This window comes from Sus scrofa, chromosome 15 (assembly GCF_054392235.1).
Source record: "Sus scrofa isolate SSC_HxYL_T2T_F1_AM1 chromosome 15, Sscrofa_HxYL_maternal_Yorkshire_Landrace_v2.0, whole genome shotgun sequence".
NCBI lineage: Eukaryota > Metazoa > Chordata > Mammalia > Artiodactyla > Suidae > Sus > Sus scrofa.
In genome coordinates, this window is record NC_139397.1 from 60,065,751 (window position 1) to 60,088,087 (window position 22,337).

At 48.2% G+C, this 22,337-nt stretch overlaps 1 protein-coding gene across 11 annotated transcripts in view; it reads right to left on the bottom strand.

The window, feature by feature from the left end:
* The window catches only part of ACSL1 (acyl-CoA synthetase long chain family member 1), a 66,327-nt gene that overhangs the window by 38,758 nt on the left and 5,232 nt on the right, over positions 1-22,337 (bottom strand). For 7 of the 11 annotated variants that reach the window (XR_014828850.1, XM_005671707.4, XM_084998340.1 and 4 more), the window contains 1 exon segment: positions 7,976-8,202. Coding sequence is in view for 10 of the 11 variants with exons in the window: in XM_005671707.4 (XP_005671764.1) it covers positions 7,976-8,173 (198 nt within the window). In the remaining variant the exon portion in view is untranslated. 11 annotated transcript variants of the gene reach the window in all.

The following is a 22,337-nucleotide window of genomic DNA, read 5'->3' on the forward strand; positions in this document are numbered from 1 at the left end:
GTTCACTGCTCACGCTCACCACTTAACCAGCCAACTTCCCAAGATCCGTTATGCCCAGTGAGTGAGGAAGGGGAGGCAGCACCAGTTAGATCGGTGCTGGGTGTTGTCATCTGAGTGCAGGAGGTAGAAGGAGTGAGCAAGGGGCCCACAGTCCAGCCACTTCGCAGATGAGAAGAGACAGTGGGGAGGCCTTCCTGACTCGATCCCAGGTCCTAACGTGGAACGAGCTTCAAACCTGCCACGTGGGGCATCTGGGTTCAGATTCAGCCTACACTCTGTTCACCTCCGTCTTAGAGCAGACAGGCCCAGACCACTGGGGGCCTACTGGGGTCTGGTTCTGCACCCCCAGGAGGCTTTTCCCACCAGCCCCCAACAAGCTCTTCAGTTTCCAGCTGCCTGAGCTCCGCCGCCCCGATGGGAGGACCTGCCTAAGGGGTGCTGGGTAAACCGCCAAACACACATCAGTGTGGTCTCCAGGGACAGTCAGCTACCCGCACGAGGGAGAAGAGCTCCCCAACCTCCACAGAGAGGGCGCACAGAGCCACGGAACCCAAATCCCACAAATGCACACAGTTCCAGCAAAACGGACCTCCTGCAGCCATCTCTGTGTGGCTGCTGCTTAGAATGAGCCAGAAGGAACCATGTCTGTTTCTCATCCTCAGTTGGCTTTTTATTTTTTATTTTACTTTTTTGTCTTTTTAGGGCCGCACCTGCAGCATGTGGAGGTTCCCAGGCTAAGGGTCCAGTCAAAGCTGCAGCTGCCAGCCTACGCCACAGCCACAGCCACAGCCACGCCAGATCTGAGCCACATCCACGACCCACACTGCAGCTATGGCAATGCCAGATCCTTTAATCCACTGAGCAAGGTCAGGGATCAAACCCACATCCTCATGGATACCAGTTGGGTTCTTAATCCACTGAGCCACAATGGGAACTCCTCAGTCGGCTGTTTAGACATTGGTGTGCAGGAAAGTTTTCTCTCCAGAGGCTCAGAAGGCCCACACCTGCCACCTTTAATTCAAGGAGAGGACCCTGCTCGGGGGAGGCTATTTTTAAACTTCACTAAACACGGCAGCACACGTTTCTGTCATGTATGCATCCACGTGTCCCTGCTTTATGACACCCGAGAGCAACATTTGGACAAAATCAAATTGTGTTTTCAGGCCTTGTTTAACCACGTTCCCAGAGAGTAACTTGAGCTTTTTCTTCCTGGTTGAAGAAAAGCCAGAAATAACTTTTTTGTTTTTCTAAAACAATCACCTTTATTTCTTTGAATTCCCATAGGCAGCTCCTTAACATTCCTGTGGCCTGGTCTCAGCTCAAAGACAAGCCCCTCTGCCTTGAGTTTTCCTGACACCTGCCCTCACCTCCAACCTCAGCTCACCAACCGCCGTGGCCCCCTGACCAGCATGGACGCTTCCACCACTGCGGTCAAATTGCCGGCCGCTCTCAAGGTAGCAGACAAGTCCGATCGCACCAGAAACTCAGTTAAGTTTCCTCTCAGGGGAGTTTAGTGAAGAAGTCAGTTAGCAAGGTTTTGCAGTTTGTTATTAAGAAGCCCATTAAGTTTTAGCAAAGGTGCTGAAATTAACTCCGGGTATAAAAACACTCCCAGAATAACACTTCTCAACCGAAACACCCCCTCCAAATACACTGTCTCCATCCCACCCTCTGTGCCTCAACTGGCTTGCTGAAAATGCCCTCAGATGTGATGTTTCTGGAAAACTCGTGTGAAATTTCTCTGAACAGCACAGCAGCCAGGTTGCCGAGGGCTGGGCTCGGAGGCCACCTGTCTGCCCTCCTCTTTACCTGACCACATGCACAAGTGCACACAGTCAGGACCGGGGCAGAGCTGGCTGTGTGCGCACAGTAGGTAAGTGAATGCTGATGCTTAAACAGTGGCAACTTACAGGAGGATTCCCGACAGACAGGAGGTCAGAGCCTCAAATGAAGAGATTCCTTCCAAGTCTTGAAAGCCCTTCGCCCTTTGAGTTGCCTGTCCCCAGGCCTCCCAGTGGTGAGGCTGATGCCTGTGTTCATGTTCATATTCACAAACAATTGCAGGAGTGTGGCTGTCCCTGAAATCCATCCCCCTGCCTCCCAGTGTTGACCTGGTTCACATTCCTTTGGCTGCTGTACCTTTAGATGGCTCTGCCAGCGCTCGACAACCCCTAGAGCTGGTGTCGTGGAGAGTGCTCCCACCACCTGGTCCACCCCACCACCCCCTACCCCAGCAGCTTCCCTGTGGGCTCCGCCCATTATGCCCCAGAGACTCAAGTGCAAGGGGCATCGCCACTCTGTGTGTGTTTCCAGCTTTGCCGCTGTATCGCCAACAACACTGTAGCACATCTGCGGTGCACACGATGTGATACACACATGCGCTGTGAACGATGCCCCCGTCGATTCACACAGCCATCGCCTCATAGGATCCCCCCATTTTTGGCAGCAACACACGTTCTCTCTCTCAGCAAATTTCTCCCTTTTTTTTTTTTTTTTTTTTTTTTTTTTTTTTGTCTTTTTAGGGTTGTGCCCACGGCCACATGGAGGTTCCCAGGCTAGGGGTTGAATTGGAGCTGTAGCTGCCAGCCTACACCACAGCCACAGCAATGCCGGATCCTTAACCCACTGAGCGAGGCCAGAGATAGAACCTGCACCCTCATGGATGCTGGTCAGATTCATTTTCACTGAGCCATGATGCGAACTCCTCTCTCAGCAAATTTTAATTACACAATACGGCATTATCGATTAGAGTTGTTGTGTCTTACATGAGATCCTCAGATCTATTCACCTGCCACCTGAAAGCTTTTGAATTTGAAAGCCTTGCTATTTACTAAGCACAGCTTCTATGGCTTCCATGGGCTGGATGTGCTACATTTAGTTTCCTTCCAGTTCTTCCCTGACAAGGAACCACGGTTCTAATTTTATGGCATGAAAACAAGTCGCTTGTGTTACTCGTAGCTTGAGGATGGCCCTCGCCCTCTGCCGGGGCTGGAAGGCATCCTCGGTGGTCCTTCCTGCTGGGCTGTATGCTCCAAAAGCGCAGCAGCCTCTCCCTCCTTGGTCCTCGGCACATCACGTACTTGCTGAGTGCACGTGCCCACCTGATACCTACACTCCGTGATCACATCCCAGAGGGTCACAATGTCAACCTTCCACCTTCAGCAGCTAAGGCAAGCTCCTCTCCATATACATCCCAGCACATAGATGTTTAAATCTCAGCTTTTCAATGAAAAGGAGTCACCCAGTCAGTATGTGACCCGAATGTCACGTGACCTGGGGCATCAACCTGGAGACAGGATGAGTTATACCCCAAGAACTGGTTCTGCATTTGAAAAGGGATGAATCCACACTAGAGCAAAGGTCTGGGAGCTGGTCTCAACAGTGACTCTGTTACAGACTACCTGGCTGAGTTACTAGAGCTCAATTTTATTTATTTTTTTAATTGTTATTTCCCCAATACAATTTTTTTTTCTACTGTACAGCATGGTGACCCAGTTACACATACATGTACACATTCTATTTTCACACATTATCATGCTCCATCATAAGTGACTAGACATAGTTCCCAGTGCTACACAGCAGAATCTCATTGCTAATCCATTCTAAAGGCAATAGTTTGTATCTGTTAACCCCATTTTTTTAAACTAAGTTCTGACAGTCTTCAAATGAAGCCATTAAAAGGCTAAGGACTAGAAGGTATAAAAAAGTGTTTATTTGCTACGATTTGTTCCATCCTCTAATATTTAAAAAACAAAACAAAATAATTTGGGTTTTTGTTTCAGTATGTCATAATCTCATAGCTTTCAAAAACCTTTCCAACTTAACTTGAGAAGACAGCCACTTCAATGCCTACATGATGTCTCTCGTCCCCTCCACAGTGACAATGGCTCTTAACTACACTCTGGAATGGTTTGTTGCCTGAACCCCTTAAAGTGTGGCCTACGACCCCATCGGCAGCAAGTTCTGGCCCGGCCTGGTTCAGGGAAGGCAGAAGCTCCCAGAACTCTGCTTGGGCTGCTGCCGCCCAGGCTCTGACAGCACTCTGCCCCCTCCCCCATCCCATCCCTGATAATTTCCGATCCTACATCCACCCTGTGTGGGGGACCCCAGATTCCGTCTTACCTTATCTGTCCCTACTCCTCCTTCCATTTCTGTCACTACCTTCAGACTCATTTGCCTGCAAATCCATTTTCAGAAGCTCTAGAAACTGACTCTTTAAATTTACCTAGAGGGATCTAAAGTTTCCTTATTATTCTGATATAGCCTTCCCCCGAGAAGAGCCCTAGCTATTACACGTAACTTTCAACTACAGTTAGGAGGCAGCATAAAAGAGTTCCAGGCTTCCAGTCATTGTGTAGAATAAATTCACCTCTTCGGGGGCAGCTGTTTTCTTATGCATAAAACGTGAGGGTTACGGGAGTTCCCCTTGTGGCTCAGCAGTAACGAATCTGACTACTATCCATGAGGATGTGGGTTCAATCCCTGACCTCGCTCAGTGGGTTAAGGATCTGGTGGTGCTGAGCTGTGGTGTAGGTCGTGGACACGGCTTGGACCTGGCGTTGCTGTGGCTGTGGTGTAGGCCGGCAGCTGCAGCTCCGATCTGCCCCCTAGCCTGGGAACTTCCTTATGCCACAGGTGTGGTGGCCCTTAAAAAAAAAGTGAAGGTTATAAGAGAAGAGCTTTATGGAAGAAGAAAATTAACATCTACTGAACATTTCTCACAGGCCCAGTGGACATGCCGCCCACATCCGTGCGGCCTCTTGGCATGGTGGGAAGGGTCAATCCTATTCTCCGGATGGAGAATCAAGGTCAGGCTGGGTGAGCTTGTCCACAGCCACCTGGTCCAGCAGATAGGCCGCGTTCATCCTTGGCCACATCTCCCTGCCTCTCTGGTCCCTTCCAGCTCCAATGTGCTCTCCTATGTCCTACAACTTCAACCAGTGTGGTCTGGGCCTTGACCCATCCCAAAGGGTTTCTAGTCCCTTCAGTGGAGATCATCTTCATGAGGGGGACATGGGGACCTCAATTCCAGACAACAGGCTGAGACCAGCTAAAACCAGAACACCTGCATATCACTTGTGATGGGGAAAACAAAAAACAAAAACGACAACTAGGAACTCCACTGTGGCACAATGGGATCATCGGTGTCTCTGCAGAACCAGGACACAGGTTCGATCCCTGGCCTGGCACAGTGTGGTTTAAAGGATCCAGCGTTACCGTAACTGCAGCATAGGTTGCAACTGTGGTTTGGATCTGATCCCTGGCCCAGGAACTCCACATGCCCCAGGGAGGCCAAAAAAGAAAGAAAAAAAAAAGTGAAAGAAAAGAAATACACCCCAAAACTTGCTTTCATCCACTGCTCCAAGGTAAGGAGCAATAGCAGAGAAGCATTTTGGAAGACAAACCTTGTTGCAGGTGGTGAGCTCTACCTGAGACAGAGGGACCCAGAGGGTCCTGATCAAACCAGGCTCAAAAGTTTGAGAGAGACTTTTGGGATTCTGTTGCCAACTCAAGCTTTTTTATCTTAATCTATAGTTTGTGTCTACACTGCCCTTCCTGCCCAGGTGTACAGCACAGGTACTAAATCCTCCTTATTACCCTGATATGCGAAAGGAAATCTTAAAAGCTCTAACTTATCAGGAAGTTTTGTGTTGCTGCTTTAAACAAAACAAAACAAACAAAAAAAAAAGTGTAACTGGGAAATAGTCAGTGTGGGTAGTGATGAGATGCGGCCAAACCCAAAAGGGCAGATTCCTCTCATTTTAACAGCCATGTAAAGTTTATAGGAAGAGGAGGGTGAAAAAAACTGCTTTCACAAAGTGGGGGGCGGGGGTGAGGGTGGGGACGGGCAAGTGCTGCCTACTTGTCTTCAAAGCAGGAACAAAGCAACGAAATTTTATTCTGGCAATCAGCCCCTATAGCAGTGCCAGATATAGAGGCCCCTGATGAATTATGAAATGAATGAAGTTCCTCTTTCTGCCATGGAAGTCCATATGACAATGTTATCTACATAAAAGCATCTAAAATTACTAAGCATCATAACCCCAAAGATAATCTTAAACTCAACATTTTAAGCTCTTTTTTAGAAATGCAAAGCAAATTCTGGTCTCCTCCTAAGACCTACAAATTCTGAAAATCAGAGCTAAATCTATTTCTATAAGCAAAGAGAAAAATTGGGAAGCCCATGTACCAGGTAATGGAACTAGAGATTACATTTTCATTCTGCTTACCTGTATTTTTAAATTGTTCTACAGAGGACATGTATGATTACTTTAATAAGGCTCAATGACTTTATGCTAAGTTGGGACTTAAAAATCACATTGTAAGTGCTTCCCCAATTTCTCATACAGTAAGAATTTGGCTTTTTTTTTTTTTTTTTAACAGTTACTGCTAAATTATAAATATCTTAAAACTGCGCTTGCCAAGTACTCTTTTCATAGTGATGGCAATGCTACTATGAAACACCAGGTCCTCTGCCAGGAGAGAAGATGCCAGAAAGCTCACACATTATCTATCAGTAAAAATTAAATTCTACTCACGATTGGTATATAACTAGTTGTGAAATATTAAGTTTATCTTCTAATGAGAAATAAAGCACAAAGTCATTTTTCTCAGCAGGAGTCCATTCTATTTTTACATTTTGGCATGAATCGGACTGACACATCTTTTATGTATTTTAAGAGTTTCATGCTAATAAATCCAAGAAATTGTCTGAAATGAGACAAAGAACTGAAAACCTATAAATAACAGAAAGGTACAAGTCAGGCCAGGGCTTTATCTGGAAGGACACACTCTCTTCTTGCGGCCATCAGCCTGGTGGGAGGGGGCAGGGGCGGGGGGGGGGGGTGGACCTTTCACCGCTGTATCTAAAAGCAGTAAATGAAAAAAGCATTTCACAACGTTCTTCTTTGGCAAGTAATAAAGCCTGCAAATGAACCCTGACTTGGGTAGGGAAGAACAAGGTGCTACAAAACAGAGAGTAGCTGAAGGGTCCTGGCTACTCCATATTTTCTCCTAAGAGATTCAGGAGGGAGTACCCGGAACAACCCCTTAGGGAAGGACCTATCATCTCAGCCAGTGAGCCCAAATGATGGACCTCACTCTGTGACTGTTTTTTTTTTTTTTTTCCTCTTTCTTTTTAGGGCTGTACCCACACATTAGAAAGTTCCCAGGCTAAGGACTGAATTGGTCTACACCACTGAAATGCCAGATCAGAGCCACATCTGTGACCTATGATGCCTGTGACTATGTTGGATCCTTAACCTACTAAGGGAGGCCAGGGATCGAACCTGAATCCTCATGGATACTAGTCAGGTTCTTAACCCACTGAGCCACAACGGGAACTCCTCTCATTGGGTTTTTATAATGATGAGAGCACGGCCCTTCACTTGCCCAAGTTACACACAAGCACGGCATCCAACCCACCCTCACCTGCCTCTCGAATGCCCTTGTTTTCTCCACGCTCATCCTAGATTCTGTGGCCACATTCCTCTAGCAGGCTCCTAGGCTAGTCCTCCTATTAGAAATCCCCAAGTCCCTTCCAACTGCTGGAGGATCTTTCAAGTATCAGAATGACTACAGGTGAAACCCTTCATTCTCTAACATTTGACAACCCTCCTCCTCTCTGGTGGGACAAGGGCCCCGAGGGCAGACCCCTGCACCTGTCCTTTCCCCTCTCGGGGTCCTCCAGAGCCCAGCACAGGGCAGAAGGCCCCCGTGATTTGGAGAATGAGCCTCTGCTCCGTGTGAAGTGGGCAGACACCCAGCCAGCACCACCCGCTGCGTCTCCCTGCCCTACATTCTGGCCTCCACCTCTTATCACCGCTGGAATTCTGTTGGATGAGCACATTTTGACCAACGAAGTGCCCAGGTAAACCCACGTTTGCCTGTGATTGTGATCTTGCTCATCGCCTTTGATGGAGTCTTGGGGAAAGACAGAGAGAGGGAGGGCCCGCGGGCAGCCGGCTCCACTTACCGCCACCTCCACCGACTGCATGGCCAGGTCGCATGGCGGCTTCAGGGCCCGCGGCCGCGTGGCGTACCAGAAGGTGGTGAGCGCCGCGAACGCCCCGAAGCCCATGAGCGTGTTGGTTGGGAGGGTCCTCACGTACTGCTGGAAGTCAACCAGCTCTGGCATCCGAAAGTACCGGAACAGCTCGTGGGCTTGCATCATCCTGGGCTGGCGGTGCCCTATGCTGCAGTCTATGGAGAGAAAAAGTCCTGTTCATTCTGGGTGGCAAGAGCTGCTCCAGACCCCCAGCCCAGTTTGATGGGCCAGGTCTTCTTCTGGCTGTCAAATTTCACTTTTATAAAAACAATTTAGGAATTGGTTTCACTTCTATCATCTTGTGTAAAGCTTTCATGAGCCATGTTAAGAAGATTTACTTAGAATGCATGCTGTACGATGTTCAAAGAAGGGGCATAAGTTACCATTTTCTTGCCTGATATTCCCTCCCTGTTCTCGGCCATCTAGTCAAATGCACTTGAGTCTCATGATCACGGCTAATGGGGAGAAGAACAGAGAGGCAGAAACTAGCCCACACCACCTGGGGCCATCAGGTTTTACCTCTTAACAAAGCTCAGCACGGGCTCCCCAGCTGGTGAAACAGACCAGGCTGACTTTCACTGGAACTCCCCACCTTTCCCACACTCTTTGTACCAAAAAAGCAACCCCATAAATGGCTGGGGAAATTGTAGTTGGCTATTCTGATGAAACAGTGTCTTTCATATTCCTCAAGCTATTATAGCTAAAACAAATTATAAATGAGCATGCATAAATATCTAGAGATATTCATCTAGCACATATCAAGAGAGAGATTATAGCCAGTATTTGAGAGAAAGTACAAAATAGTATTTAAGAGCCCAGATTCCAGAGCCAAAGCCCGCCTCCCCAGCTCATTAGGTGTGTGACTGGGGACAAATCACTTTCCCTCTCTGTGCCTCAGTTTCCTCATCCATAAAAACAGGACCTATCTCTCAGGGTTTTTATAAAGACTAAATGGCTCACATAAAGAGCTTAGAACAGTGTGAGGCATCGGAATTGTTCAGTCAGTGCTGGGCATCATTATCATTTCTTCTACCATTATTGTGTGATTAGTTCTGAATAAAGAAGGTAACTATACTTAACTACCAGGAGTTTACAAAGTTAAGAAACCAAAATACACAGAAGAAAATCAGATAAACAACCCCATGGATATTAAAACCTCCAATTGAATATTATGGATAATTTATATACACATCGGTATAAAAAATTAATGTGCAAATAAGAATAATTCTATTTAGTACAGGGAAGGAAATCCTAGTAAATGATCTGAAAGACTTTGCTCAAAAACTCCCAGGCAATGCAACAAGTGTTAATCTTTTAACTATAAGTTGAGATGATATTTTTGAACTCCTTATTATATATTCTTTTTAACAGCTAGGTCACAAGACTGGAGATAATTTCCTTCTTTCAAATATAGAAATACGCTTTAAATTTAAATTATACTATTGTATTTTTTTTTAAACCGAGTTGCAGAATATCAGGTGTTTTCACTGGCCATCAATACTCTAGAGGGCAACATAATGCAATCTGGGGCTACAACAGCCCTGCACAGGCATACGCACATATACTAGCTCCATACCCCACTCCCCCACCCACCCACTCAGGAAATTTTGAAGTTTTAACATGACAACAGAGAAGGAGCAGATAAGAGCATTTCTCCAGGCCATAACTGTGGGACAAAAAGCACCAGGGCTTACAAAGCCACTCACCAACTGTGCCACCAACAGCTGACTGCTGGGTGACACACCACTACAGAAGCAGACCAGGCGTCAGGGTGGGGGTGGGGCAGGGGGTGGAGGAGCTCAGGCGGGGCTGACCTGGCCTGCCTCGGTCTCTCTGGGCACTCATCACATGCCCAGTCCTGTGCTTCTGCCCACTGGGCTAAAGGTAACTAGCAGACAAAATCCATACTTGACATCCCAGGAGAAGAGACGGTGGATGGGCCAATGAGGAGCTGGGAGCAGTCACCCCACTGCTCCACCCCTGGGCAGGGACAGGCATCAGTTAGTGTCACTGCCAGTGCCAGTTCTAAAGACAGACACTGTTTTCTTTCTGCTGGGCTTCCCAATGAGAAACAATGGGCATATTTAAAAAAAAAAAAAAAAAAAAAACACTGAAATGAATGATCAGATGTTGGGTGGTTATTCCAAACCGACATAAAACAGATCAAGGAAGGAAGAGTCTGTCAGTAGTATATGACAGCAGATTTCTCCTAGATGAATTCATAGCTCTCACTGAGCTACTCCAGCCATTCAACAAACCCGAGCCTCTACTGTGTGCTAGGAGCTGGGTGCTGATGACCTGGCCTGGCTCTCAGTGGGCTAACCAGCTAGAGAGGAGGCGACCAAGTTAGACTGCAGGGTGGGGTAAGTGTAACCACGATTAAGACCTGAGATCAGGGAAGCCCCTTTGGAGGGGTGCATGTTTACACTGAGACTTTGAGGGTAAGCAGATAGATGGAGCCCAGGCCCCTACTGGCACCAGGTGGTCAGAGTTCATGAACAATACTGCAACTCTGTGGATGCACAGAAACCTTATGCTAAGGTGCACACCTGCTTCTCCCTCCAATCAGTCTATCTCCCGCTTGTCTTCATCTGCTCACAGCACGTCAGGTCGGAATGCCAGTTCCCTGCCCTATTCCACACATGCCCCTGCCCTTCCCTCTTCTCTCCCAAGAGTCTCTGAGGTCATTTCCATAAAACCTAGAGTATGCAGATTCACTGGGTTGTTCAAAAGGCTTACATCCCTGTGTAAGAATATTATATCATCCCTCCACAGACACAGTCATAAACAGGTGTTTTTTGTTTTTTTTTTAATCTTAAGCATCATCAGTAGCTATAAGAGGACAGCATTAAACTAAGAAAGAGTCTAATTTCTGGAAATAAGTCCAGGAAAGAAAACAAAACAAAACAAAACCCAAACACCCCAAAACAGAAAATTACTGATTTCGTAGCACCCATGCAAGAACATTTTTTTAGGTACTAATCTGTAATACTAAGGGTTTATGTATTTATTTACTTATTGGCTGTGCCTGTGACATGTGGAAATTTCCAGGTCAGGGATCAAACCCATGTCACAGCAGCAACCTGGGCCACTGCAGTGACAATGTCAGATTCTTAACCCTCTGAGCCACATGAGAACTTGCCGTAGGCTATAGATTTAAATCCAGCTAAATTTCTTTTCTTTTTTCTTTGTCTTTTTAAGGCTGTACCCATGGCATATGGAGGTTTCCAGGCTAGGGGTTGAATCAGAGCTATAGCTGCCGGCCTAAACCACAGTTATAGCCACTCAGGATCCAAGCCGCACCTGCAACCTACACCACAGCTTACAGCAATGCTGGAACCTTAAACCACTAAGCAAGGCCAGGGATCGAACCTGCATCCTCATGGTTACTGGTCGGATTCATTTCCGCTGAGCCATGATGGGAACTCCTAAATTCATTTCTTTCGTGCATGACAATGACAAGCTACAGTAATTTAATTCATACCTCTTAGCTGGCAGCCCAGGAACAAGCTGCAAACCAACTTTGCTGAGCAAACTGGTTAATGCTGTACGTGGGAAAACTGCAGTCCACGCAGTGAAGAACCAAGCCAATACCTCATTTAGATCCATGTTAGGAACAACTCTTAAATGTGAACAGAGAAGTTCACCAATCTTTTCCCTTCTGTTTAACTTCTATTAAGAAAAAGGCACTTGGGCTTATTCAGAACTGGAAGCAGACCCACATTCAAAGAATATTAGCCACAATAAATAGCCTTAATGTATAAAGACAACCCCAGCAGGTCTCTAAGAGGTATCAAGACTCAAGTACCTGCCAACAAGTGGTTAAAAACCCAGATTTTATTCTTATTCCAATGGTGCTCTAGTCAGAATATTTTTCTAATTCTTTCAAAAGCAAATTTTCACATCATCATCTTGGGAAGTTTTTATAGTCCAGGCATATAATCAGGGTGCTGTTTGCTAAGAACATGATTCAATCGGCTTAAGGGCTTAAGCGGCCAGTATTTCTTGAACACACAAGGACTCCTGGCAGCCAGCCTCTCCTTCCCTACAGCTACTCCCGTGCCCACAGAAAGCCAGCTTGCTCAGTCGAGTCTTCCAGACCTCCTACAGGGCTGGGGTCTCAAACTGCAAGACAGGAAAGCCAACATTGGTTGCGGAGGCTGGCACAAGCCCAGTGCAAAGAACCAGAGCGGAGGATGCCTTCAGACAAGCCTGGGTGGGTCTAGATAAACAAGGCAGCAGAAGAGAAACCGGACTGTCTGAATGCAGAGATCCTGGTACCTGTCCGCCCAGACTTTGGCTAATAAATGACAATTAGCATCAGGTCGGTGTTTTGGAAAGGCTTTCCCTGAGAACATTCACGTACTTCTTTGCACCTGGGGCTCACAAGCCCCCTTCAGCCCACACCCCCTGGTTAGGAACCATGAGGCAGGTGGCTTCTCCTGGCCCCTCCAACACTCACGCTGCATGGCATTTCGGCCTCTGAAACCCATCTCACTCGCTGCGTCTTATACAACCACTGGCATTTATCCCAGCCCCCTGGCCTCCGAGCATGTGGGTCCAAGGTCCACTGCACACAAAGTTCACCTCTTACCATTCTGTTTGCACCAGGAAAGAAGTGGCTCAGGGCCAGAGGTGACTCACAAGGGCATCATTCTCTAGGGCCACACGTGTGCACCCATACACACACACACACACACACAGCTCCTGCAATTCTGCAAACTGATACTTACACTAGCATTTTATTTTCTTCGTGTCACTTATAAATCAAAAAACTGGGTGAGCCGCATGCTTCTCTCCTTCTTAAGTGCCTCAAGCTTTCATCCAGCTGAACAACAGCAGCTGGATGGCCTTCACCAGGAACGCATCCCTCAAACAAGCCCACAGGAGCGGCACCCGAGCCCGGCAGCAGCAGACCAACTCCTGACATCGCTCCTCACAGCCGCGAGCCAAGCTGGCGCTCCACCTCCTCCCTGTACAATAGCCCCTTGACAGAGGCCTGAAAGTGCCCTCTTTGTCTGGCACTGGCCAGGCAGGGCTCAGCCTCAGGAGGAACAAGAGAGCAGCAGCCGGGCCGTGCGCTGTTCTTTCAACGGGCCTCTCCAAACCAGCTGCCCTCCTGCTCCTTAACCCTGGCTGGCAAACCACCTAAGGCTAGATTTGCTTAAACTGCCCCCTTGGGAACCAAAAGAGCAATCAGTCTCTCCCTCGAGTGGGAGGATCAGAAGCTCTACAGAGGCGCCAGGCCACTGTTAGAAAGGAAGGCAGAGGTGGCTGTCCCCATCCCATCTGGCCTGGGGCCTCCTGACTGTGGCCGCTGCTGCCCTGAACCGTCTCCTCATCCTGAGCAGACGAAGGAGAGGGACCACTCTGGCATTGCCGTGAGCACTTCAGGAGCCCAGGCAAAGGAGCAAGTAGTTCCACAGGGAATTCTCCCCATCCCCTGCCTCAGGGCCTTGCCGCGCAACGAAGCACAGTAAACTTTACACCCACTTAATTTTCATCGAAGTGATCCTGTGGATCACCAATTCCATTTCTTAGGAGATTTTAAACAGAGAAAGGGAGCAGAGATGCTCCGTTTTTAGAAAACTGATTTACTGAAATGGTCGAGACAATTTGAATCATTTCACATTCAACCACTCCCTCCCTGCCTCTCCCCTTAAAACTGTCCGAGAGAGAGTGCGACACAAAGCTCTTATAGGCAAGTATGAAGCTAGACTAATTTTTAACCAGTAAGATTAAGACCAGGCCTTGCCCCTTCCCACTGGCCACAGGCCACAGCTACCACATATGCCCCAAAACAAAGAAATTCCAGATACAACGTGTCCAACTGGAACAGATACACTTTTAGGGACTAGATGAAATGTTCGAATGTCTACTTGTAGTTTCTACATTTATAGAGCTACATGTTTAAGTCACACAACAATATACATTACTTTAGAAAGAGTTCCTGTTTTTCTATTCACATTTCAGGGACATTTTACTCACTGGAACATGCTCTTTCCAACAGGGTCTCTGGAATCTGCAAAGTCACTTTTTGAGGATGAACAGTTCTCTGTGGCACATCTTTCCCCTTTTCTCTTTCGTTTAAGCTGCTGAAGTGGAACTATATTTTGAAGTCCCATCTGCAGCTGCCACGGCAAAAATGGTCCCAAGTCACAGGAACACACGTGTATAATGTTAGGACAGCTATTTAAAAATGTGTCCAGGAGTTCCTGTCATGGTGCAGTGGAAACGAATCTGACGAGAAACCATGAGGTTGTGGGTTTGATCCCTGGCCTCACTCAGTGGGTTAAGGATCTGGCATTGATTGCCATGAGCTGTGGTGTAGGTTGCAGACATGGCTCGGATCTGGCTGTTGCTGTGGCTGTGGTGTAGGCCGGCAGCTGTAGCTCCGATTCAACCCCTAGCCTGGAAATCTCCATATGCCACGGGTGCGGCCCTAAAAATAAAATTAAATAAATAAATAAATAAATAAAATTAAAAATATAAAATATATGCGTGACTAGGTCATTTTGCTGTACAGCAGAAATGGACAGAACGATGTAATAAATCAACTATAATAGAAAAAATAAAAACCTTAAAAAAAAAAAAAAAAAAGCAGGACTAGTGCCCAGGGCTGAGGGCAGCCAAAGCCTATGGACCTTAAGAGGCTGGGACCCAGGCACGTGGTGATTCAAACCTACACAAAGGTGGGAGACAACGCAGAGGATGACAAAAAGCCAGGACACACAAGGCTTCAAAAAGCTGAGATGTGACTCCCCCTGTCCATCTACACAGGAAGGGACAACAGAGCCTGCTGCACACACGCTGCTGAAAAGCTACTTAGCCTTTATGCAAGGAAATTCTGATACCTGCCACCACACAGATGACCCTAGAAAACGTCAGGCCAAGTGAAAGAAGCCATTCACAAAAGGACACACATTGTATGATTCTGCATATATGAGACACTTAACATAGGCAAATTCACAGAGACCAGAAATAGGGGTGGGGGATGGGGAGTTACTGCTTCCCAGGTACAGAGTTTCTGTTTCCGATGACGAGAAATTCTGGAACTAGAGTCCGGTACTGTTTATACAACACTTAATGCCACTGAACTGCATGCTTACCGATGATGAAAATGGTAAATTTTACATTATGCATATTTTACCAGAATTAAAAAAAAATGAATCATTTAAAAAGAAAAACCCACCAGGATTTGGTAACTAAGTGCATGCAAAGAGAAAAACGAGGAGCAGTCTTGTGGCACTGCTGGTTAAGGAAGGTTCTGGCACTGTCATTGCAGTGGCTCAAGTCCCTGCTATGGCACAGGTTTGATCCCTGCCTGGGAACTTCCATATTCTGTGGGTGCAGCCAAAAAATAAATTTTTTTTTAATGGAAAAAAGAGAAGGAATTGGAAGGGTGAGTTCTTGAGTCTGGAGAGGGATGGTAGAAGCATGAAGTGGGAGGGGGTTTTGACCCTGTGGGGTCCGTAAGCCTCCAGAACATTCCATTCTCTCCCCTCACTGCTCTGGACTAACCTGCCCCCCTCTCCCCCCGGCCTTAGTGAGGCCATGAAGGCAGGTATCACAGTGCTCGCCACCTCCATTCCTCTTCCAAACCCTTCCTTCCTGCACTGCTCACCCCTCAAAGCCCCACAGGTCCTCCCTTTGCCTCCATGTCCGCCATGCATTTCCACTCCCAGCTGTCACCTCACCTACCCCTCTTTCCCCAGCCCTGATTTAAGACTCCAAATAGGCCAGAGGCTACAAGCTATTTCCACTGGTTTTCAAACACCAATCTGCTACCATTAAGTGATGTCTCAGGGGGGCAGAGAAGTTTCCTGATCAGAGCCAGAGAAGGAAGCAGCCCTGGGCCACCGGCTCTGCTTCAGCTGCTGGAGACCAGGAGGCCTGTTAGTCAGGCTGACTTCAAGCTTCTTGAAGAACCAAGATGAAGAGTCTCCTTGCAGGTAAAACCTCCCGCTCAGCAGCGGGATCCAACAGGCAAGTTGTTTCAGCTGATTTGGGCCCGGGGAGGGTTCTAACATGCCTGTGGGCCTGCATGTTACGGAGCATGACACCATGGTCCGGGGCAGTTAGGCAACACAAGGAGAGCCTGTTGTATCAGCTAGAGGAGGAAATAAGACCAGCCTGAAGACAAGACTCTCCTCTCTGGCTGAAATGAACCACAAAGTAAAGCTAAGGCAGGAGGCTCCGTGGAGGAGAGAAGGGGAGAACAATGGAACAGGAAACAGGACCAGTGTCCTGTCACAGGTCTGGACCCAGCTGGCAGCAGCTCTCCTCTGCTCAGGGCCTCAGGGCCTGGGGGAAGTCCATTTGTTTGAGAAATTGCACAGAGAGGAGGCACCAAAGTCCTGGGGTCCCCTCAAATGCTTTGTCCAAAGCCAGTAACTTCCGATGGTGGCTATGGATGGAGACAGAACAGAATCATGAAAGAATGCTAGACCCACAGGCTTGGAGCTCACTGTCCAGGGCTGGCTGTGCTTGTAAGCTGCAAAACCCTGAGCCTGCCCCCATGGCCTGGGTGGGCCCCTGAGGGGACGAGAAGGGAGGGGGACAGAAGGAGGCTTTGACCCTCCCCATCGGCAACACCCAGGAGCATCTCCAAGACGCTAGAAGAGGCAGAAGGTGTCCATGAAGTCCTGGCATTTGGGAGTAAATAAGAGGATCCCAGTCCAGCAGAAACTATGGGTGATGGCTGGACGTATAGAGAAAACAGACCATGTTAAAAAACCATCAATTCTATGAGTATTTGTGTTATGGTGTTATTACTCTTTGTACTTTGCTGTATTTTTTTTTTCTTTTTCTTTTTAGTTTCTCAAGATAAAGAAGCTATAACTAGGTCAGGTCAGTTCATTTCCTCTTTTATTTATGTATTTCCCACCTGCTCTGGAAAGGTCTCAAGGTAGCAACTTGTCCTCCCAGCAGAGTGATGGGTGGCGTGAAGCCTCTCTCAGAAAACACAGATCTAAGAAGTTCCTGTCGAGGCTCAGTGGAAATGAACCTGACTAGTACCCATGAGGATGCAGGTTTGACTCCTGGCCTTGCTCAGTGGGTTAAGGATCGATGTTGCCGTGAGCTGTGGTATAGGTCGCAGACGCAGCTTGGATCCCGAGTTGCTGTGGCTGTGGCCAGCAGCTATAGCCCCGATTGGACCCTTAGCCTGGGAACCTCCATGTGCAGCAGGTGCAGCCTTAAAAAGATAAAGAAAAAAAAAAAAAAAAAGAAAATACAGATCTAAGTTTGTGCCAGCCATGCTTACCTGCAGGAGTTAACCCACCTGTGAGAGTCAACCCAATTATACAGGGCCCTGGGCTCCAGAGCCAGAGGAGAGAGAGGGCACCCTGTATGGGCTGGAGCCAGAGGGAGGGCAGTCCAGTGAGCCAGGGCTGCAGGCACAGGCGGGGAAGGCGGGGCGGGTGGCACTGAAGGCCAGCCTGTGCTGGGAGCGAGCAGGGTGGCAGGTGGGTTAAGGACAACAGTGACATAAACCAGAGGCCAGGGACTCTGCCCTCCCAGGAGGGCAGCCCTGTGGGCAGACGGAGCAGCAGCTGGCCTCAGTAGCTCAGGAAGAAGCAGGCCCAGTCCTTGTGGCTCCCAGAGGTCACGGCGATCACATGTCAGTGACCTGGATAAGAAGGCTGAGGGGACACAAGGTTGGGTAGAGTTACTGACACCTCTCAAAATAGATCGAGGTTTCAGAGGGATGGATAAACTAGAGATAAACGGCCAATAGAGCAGGGGTGAGTGGAAGGCAGAATAAAAGATTTCTGCCCAGTGGGAGAGCAAGGCTAGCCTCTCCCAAGTGTGGGACAAATCCCCTTTGAGCCTTTACAGATTTCAGCTCTGGGGAACGCCCTCAGTGGTGCTGGAAGAAACTGACACAAGAGACAGAGAAAAGGAGAATCAGGATTTTGTTCCCTGGGTGAGGGGCCGAGGGAGGCACTGGTGAGCTCGAATTACACCAAGAGTTCGGGTTAACTGTAAGAAGCGGTGATGAGCCCTGGGGAAGCTAAAGACAACACACATCTAACCACTTGCAGAGCATTATAGAATAACCAGCGTTTAACAGAAGGAAGGAAGAAAAAAAGAGACTGTCCCATCTGACGGTACCTCCTTGGAACAGATGACACTGGTTTGGGGTCCTTCATGTTTTGCTGAAATTTTTATTATGAAAATTTCCAAATCGATTCAAAAATATAGAGAGTAGTATAAGAAGCCACCATGTACCCACAACCCCAGGTCCAGTTTCAATAATGATCAACACTTTGCCAGTATTGTTTCATTCTATATCCACTAAAAAAAAAGAAAAAGAAAAAAAAGATCTAAAAGCAAATCTCAGATACTGCACCCTGCCATTGGGCAAAGGTTTAAACAAAGAAAAGGCAACTCAAACACTGACTTGAAGTGGTCAACCCAGCAAGATACTTGTATCCTTTTTTTTTTTTTTTTTTTGCTTTTTAGGGCCGCACCTGCAGCATGTGGAGGTTCCCAAGGTAGGGATCCAATCAGAGTCGCAGCTGCTGGCCACAGCCACAGCCACCGCAACCCAGGAGCCAAGCCAAGTCTGCGACCTACACCACAGCTCATGGAAACCCCGCATCCCCAACCCACTGAGTGAAGCCAGGGATCAAACCCGCAACCTCGTGGTTACTAGTCTGATTCGGGATCACAATGGGAACTCCAGCATGATACTTGTCATTCAAGAAAAAGGTACATTCATACTCACCGCCAATGTTTACAGGGCACCCACTCTAGTCAAGCCCTAGCCTTGGGGAGGAGGGAGCACGGAAGGGAACAAAACCAAGAAAAAATAAATCCCTGTCCTAATGAGGCGTCTTTCTACACAGTCAATTTTTGAGTCCAAAGGCAAAACATATTTTGGATTTAACCTGATTCTCCTGAAGTGAGAGACCAATTTGACACAAATCACAACCCAGTGTCAAAAGCAGGTTTGCTCCCCCTCCCTAACTAACAAATTCTCCTAAAAACGGCATTCATTGGGATTTTGCCACACTTATGGCAGAGAAGGAGTTAATTTTCTGGTTCTCTAAATGTTTGATGATGCCTCAAAAATCATAAATAAATATATCCCCAATATGTAGGTGTACTTGTTTATAAACTACAGATATGCGCAAATATTATAATACACACAAGTATGAATTTTTTTAAAAAAGCTAAAAAAAAAAACCTATGGAAGTTCTAATACATCCACCTGTACCCAGTGGATGGTCTACCCCACCCGGGGCATATGCACCCCATTTTGGAGGCTACCCCTCAACCTCCTAAGCAGTGCCGCTGCCTCTCTGCCACTTGCTTGGCTAGAGTCCCTGTCAGTTCCTGACTTGGGGCAGAGTAAATATGAGGGCTAACTGGGACACCTGCCATAGCCCGCCACGTGCAGGACGTGGGGTAACAAACCCCGCACACAGACTTTCCATCCAGGGGGAGACAAAAATACTCAGCACGGCCCCATGATGGAAAGAAGTGTGCTGGGGAGGGCAGGACAGCACCGGTCACAGGTCACCTCAACCTGGCCCAGCTCAGAAGGCAAGCGGACTGGCTCAGCTGTTCTGGACACCCCACTCCACCCCGCAGGATAAAGGGAGGGCTCATGGGATACAGTCTGTCCCCAGAACAGCCCCTGCCTGCACTCAGAAGAGGCCTTGGAGTCCTCAGCCTTGACCTCTGACTCATGTCAGAAGGGGGAAGGCAGTCTGGCACCACCAAGGGCACCCAGCCTGTTCCAGGCACTGGGCACACTCTCTGCCCCTCGGGGCCCTCCTCTGAGAGGTGGTTGGTTGGATTGCTTGACAGGTGAGGTCCCTGCCCACTGCTCAGTCTGAGGCATGTGGGAAGTTTGCCTGAGGCACAAGGCAAGTAACTGTCCTACAAAAGGAACCATGGCTAGGTGATCATTTCACCCATGGCATAGAATCAAGGTAGGATTTTAGGTAGGAGTACCAGGTAAACATAGGCAGCAGTGCAGTTATGCAAGAGTATCTGAAACTCGACACTGATCTCCTTCCTGTGAAGCCTACAGCCACCTGCAGCTCCAACAGAACGAACTGCCCTGGGAGAGAACTTGGATGCCCTCATGCATGCCAAGTTCTACCCTGGGAAAGCAGAGGCTTTGGTCTGGAGATTGTCAATGCCTTGATCCCGGCTATAAGATCTAAGCATTGTATGGGATCATAACATACAGACCGAGAACTATGAAAAGTACATTCTTGTGACATCTGCTATGGGACATCTGTCCATCTGACTGTCCCCTGGCTCAATTCATCATCAGATAATATTTAAGTGCTTAGCAGCAGTGAGACCCTATGCTCATTGCTGCTGAAAATGCAGAAATGACAATGACTAGGTCTAAAAGCACAGAGCTCAGAGTGCGGCTGGGGGCCTTTCTGGGGAAGCAAGACACACAGACACACAGAGGTGAGTGAAGGGCAGGGGCAGGGTGTCAGTCAAAAAACCGAGAAACTAGTAGAGCCAGACACTAACCAACTGGAAAAGAAGAGGCTGACCATCAGAACAGGGTTCAAGAGAGCCTCTGGTGGGCCAGGAGTTAACCTTTCAGTTTCTGAATCATGGTTGGGGTGCCTGGGGTAGCAGCTACTTTCCAAGCAGAATGAATATTTTCAGCGAGGATTCCAGTGAGTGATGTGGAGTCTGAGGAAGGCGAGGGTCACTCCAGAAAAAGCACCTCTGAGGAACGAGGGTGGGAAAAGGAATGTCACTGCAGACAGATGGGGGTGGGCATGCAGGCCTGGGAGGCTTGTCCAGGACACAGGAGGTGGGCTGGGCAGAAGGGAGCGCTCACTACAGAGTCACAGGTATAAACCTTGACACAGCTTTCCAAAAACCCCAGCATGTGGTGGTTCCGAAGACGCCTGGGAACCAGACTCTTGCTCATGACGGCCAAGCTATGCCAAGACCTGGGATCTTCCAGAGGGAATCTGGAGGGCTTCCAGGAAGAGGAGGGATTTGATCAGAACTCTACATTAGGAACAGCCGTGCCTGTCCTCCTCTTTTTTTAACTAAAGGCCTCTGTTGTCTGAACTAGAGGTGACAGACTCTGGATGAGGGCAGTGACTCGGAAGGTGAAAGGAAGAAATGGTGCATGCTGGACAGTGTGGTACAGAGAGTAAGTCAGAATAACCTGAGTCTCCTGACTGACTGGATCTCAGGGCACAAGTCCAGGATGACACCGAGGTCTATCCATTCCTCCAATAGGCACAAAGCCCAGGAACAAAATCCACTGTGTGTCCCAGCCTGAGCGGACACAGACTGTGTATCCTTGGAAAGTTACCCCCTTTCCTGCACCCTGTAAACGCAGGGCTGATGAGGGTGTGAGGCTCTCAGTGATCTGGGGAGCCTGGGGCTGTGCTCCAGTGTCTCAGAGACATCTCCTCTCTGTGTGGTCTGGGATTCCCCCCGCCCCACTGCTTCTAACAGGGCAGCCCTGCTTCTATTTACTTCATATATCAGGGTTCTGCCTAAAACTGTCCTGGCAAAAAGGGGCCATGACCACTGGGCGATACCTCTGTGCCTTCAAACTCTGCAAACCAACAATTCTATTATCCTGTCTTATTAAATGTTTTCAGGAGTTCCTGCTATGGCACATTAAGTTAAGGATCTGGTGCTGCTGCAGCTGTGGTATATGCTTGAAGCTACAGCTCGGATTTGATCCCGGGCCCAGGCCGGGAACTTCTGTATGCTGTGCGTGCAGCCATAAAAACAACAGCAAGAAAGTGCTTAGCACAAGCTAGAACAAGACCAGCTTCCTGGGCTGGCAAAGCCCCTTACTCTTTAACTCTCCAGACAGTCACAGCTATGTGGCAGATGATCTTATCACTTGCTAAATGTAGCTAAATCAAAATCTGTTGTTGTTTCAGCATGCTGGTGGTAAAGTGGGTATGTAAGGAGACAGGGGACGATCCAGGAGCAGTGACACCAAACCAGCTCTGTCCTCAGTCTCGCCACCAGCTGGATAAATGGAACTCCCCCGAACCTTGAACTGAGAACCCTTCGAGTTCTAGAAGTAGAGCCAAGCCATGAGGCACTCTGGCCCTGAAGCCAGACGGCCTGGGTTCAAATCCTAGTTTGGGTGACTTAACTTCTACAACTGTTCCTTACCTTCTGTAAAACACGGATAAAAGTGGGACCTACCACACAGGGAGGTTGGGAAAATTAACTGGTTTAAGGGATGTGAAGCCCTGAGAACAGACCCTGGCGCTATGGGCTGTCATCATTGCCTGTCACGTCCTGTGTCTCCCAGGCGGGC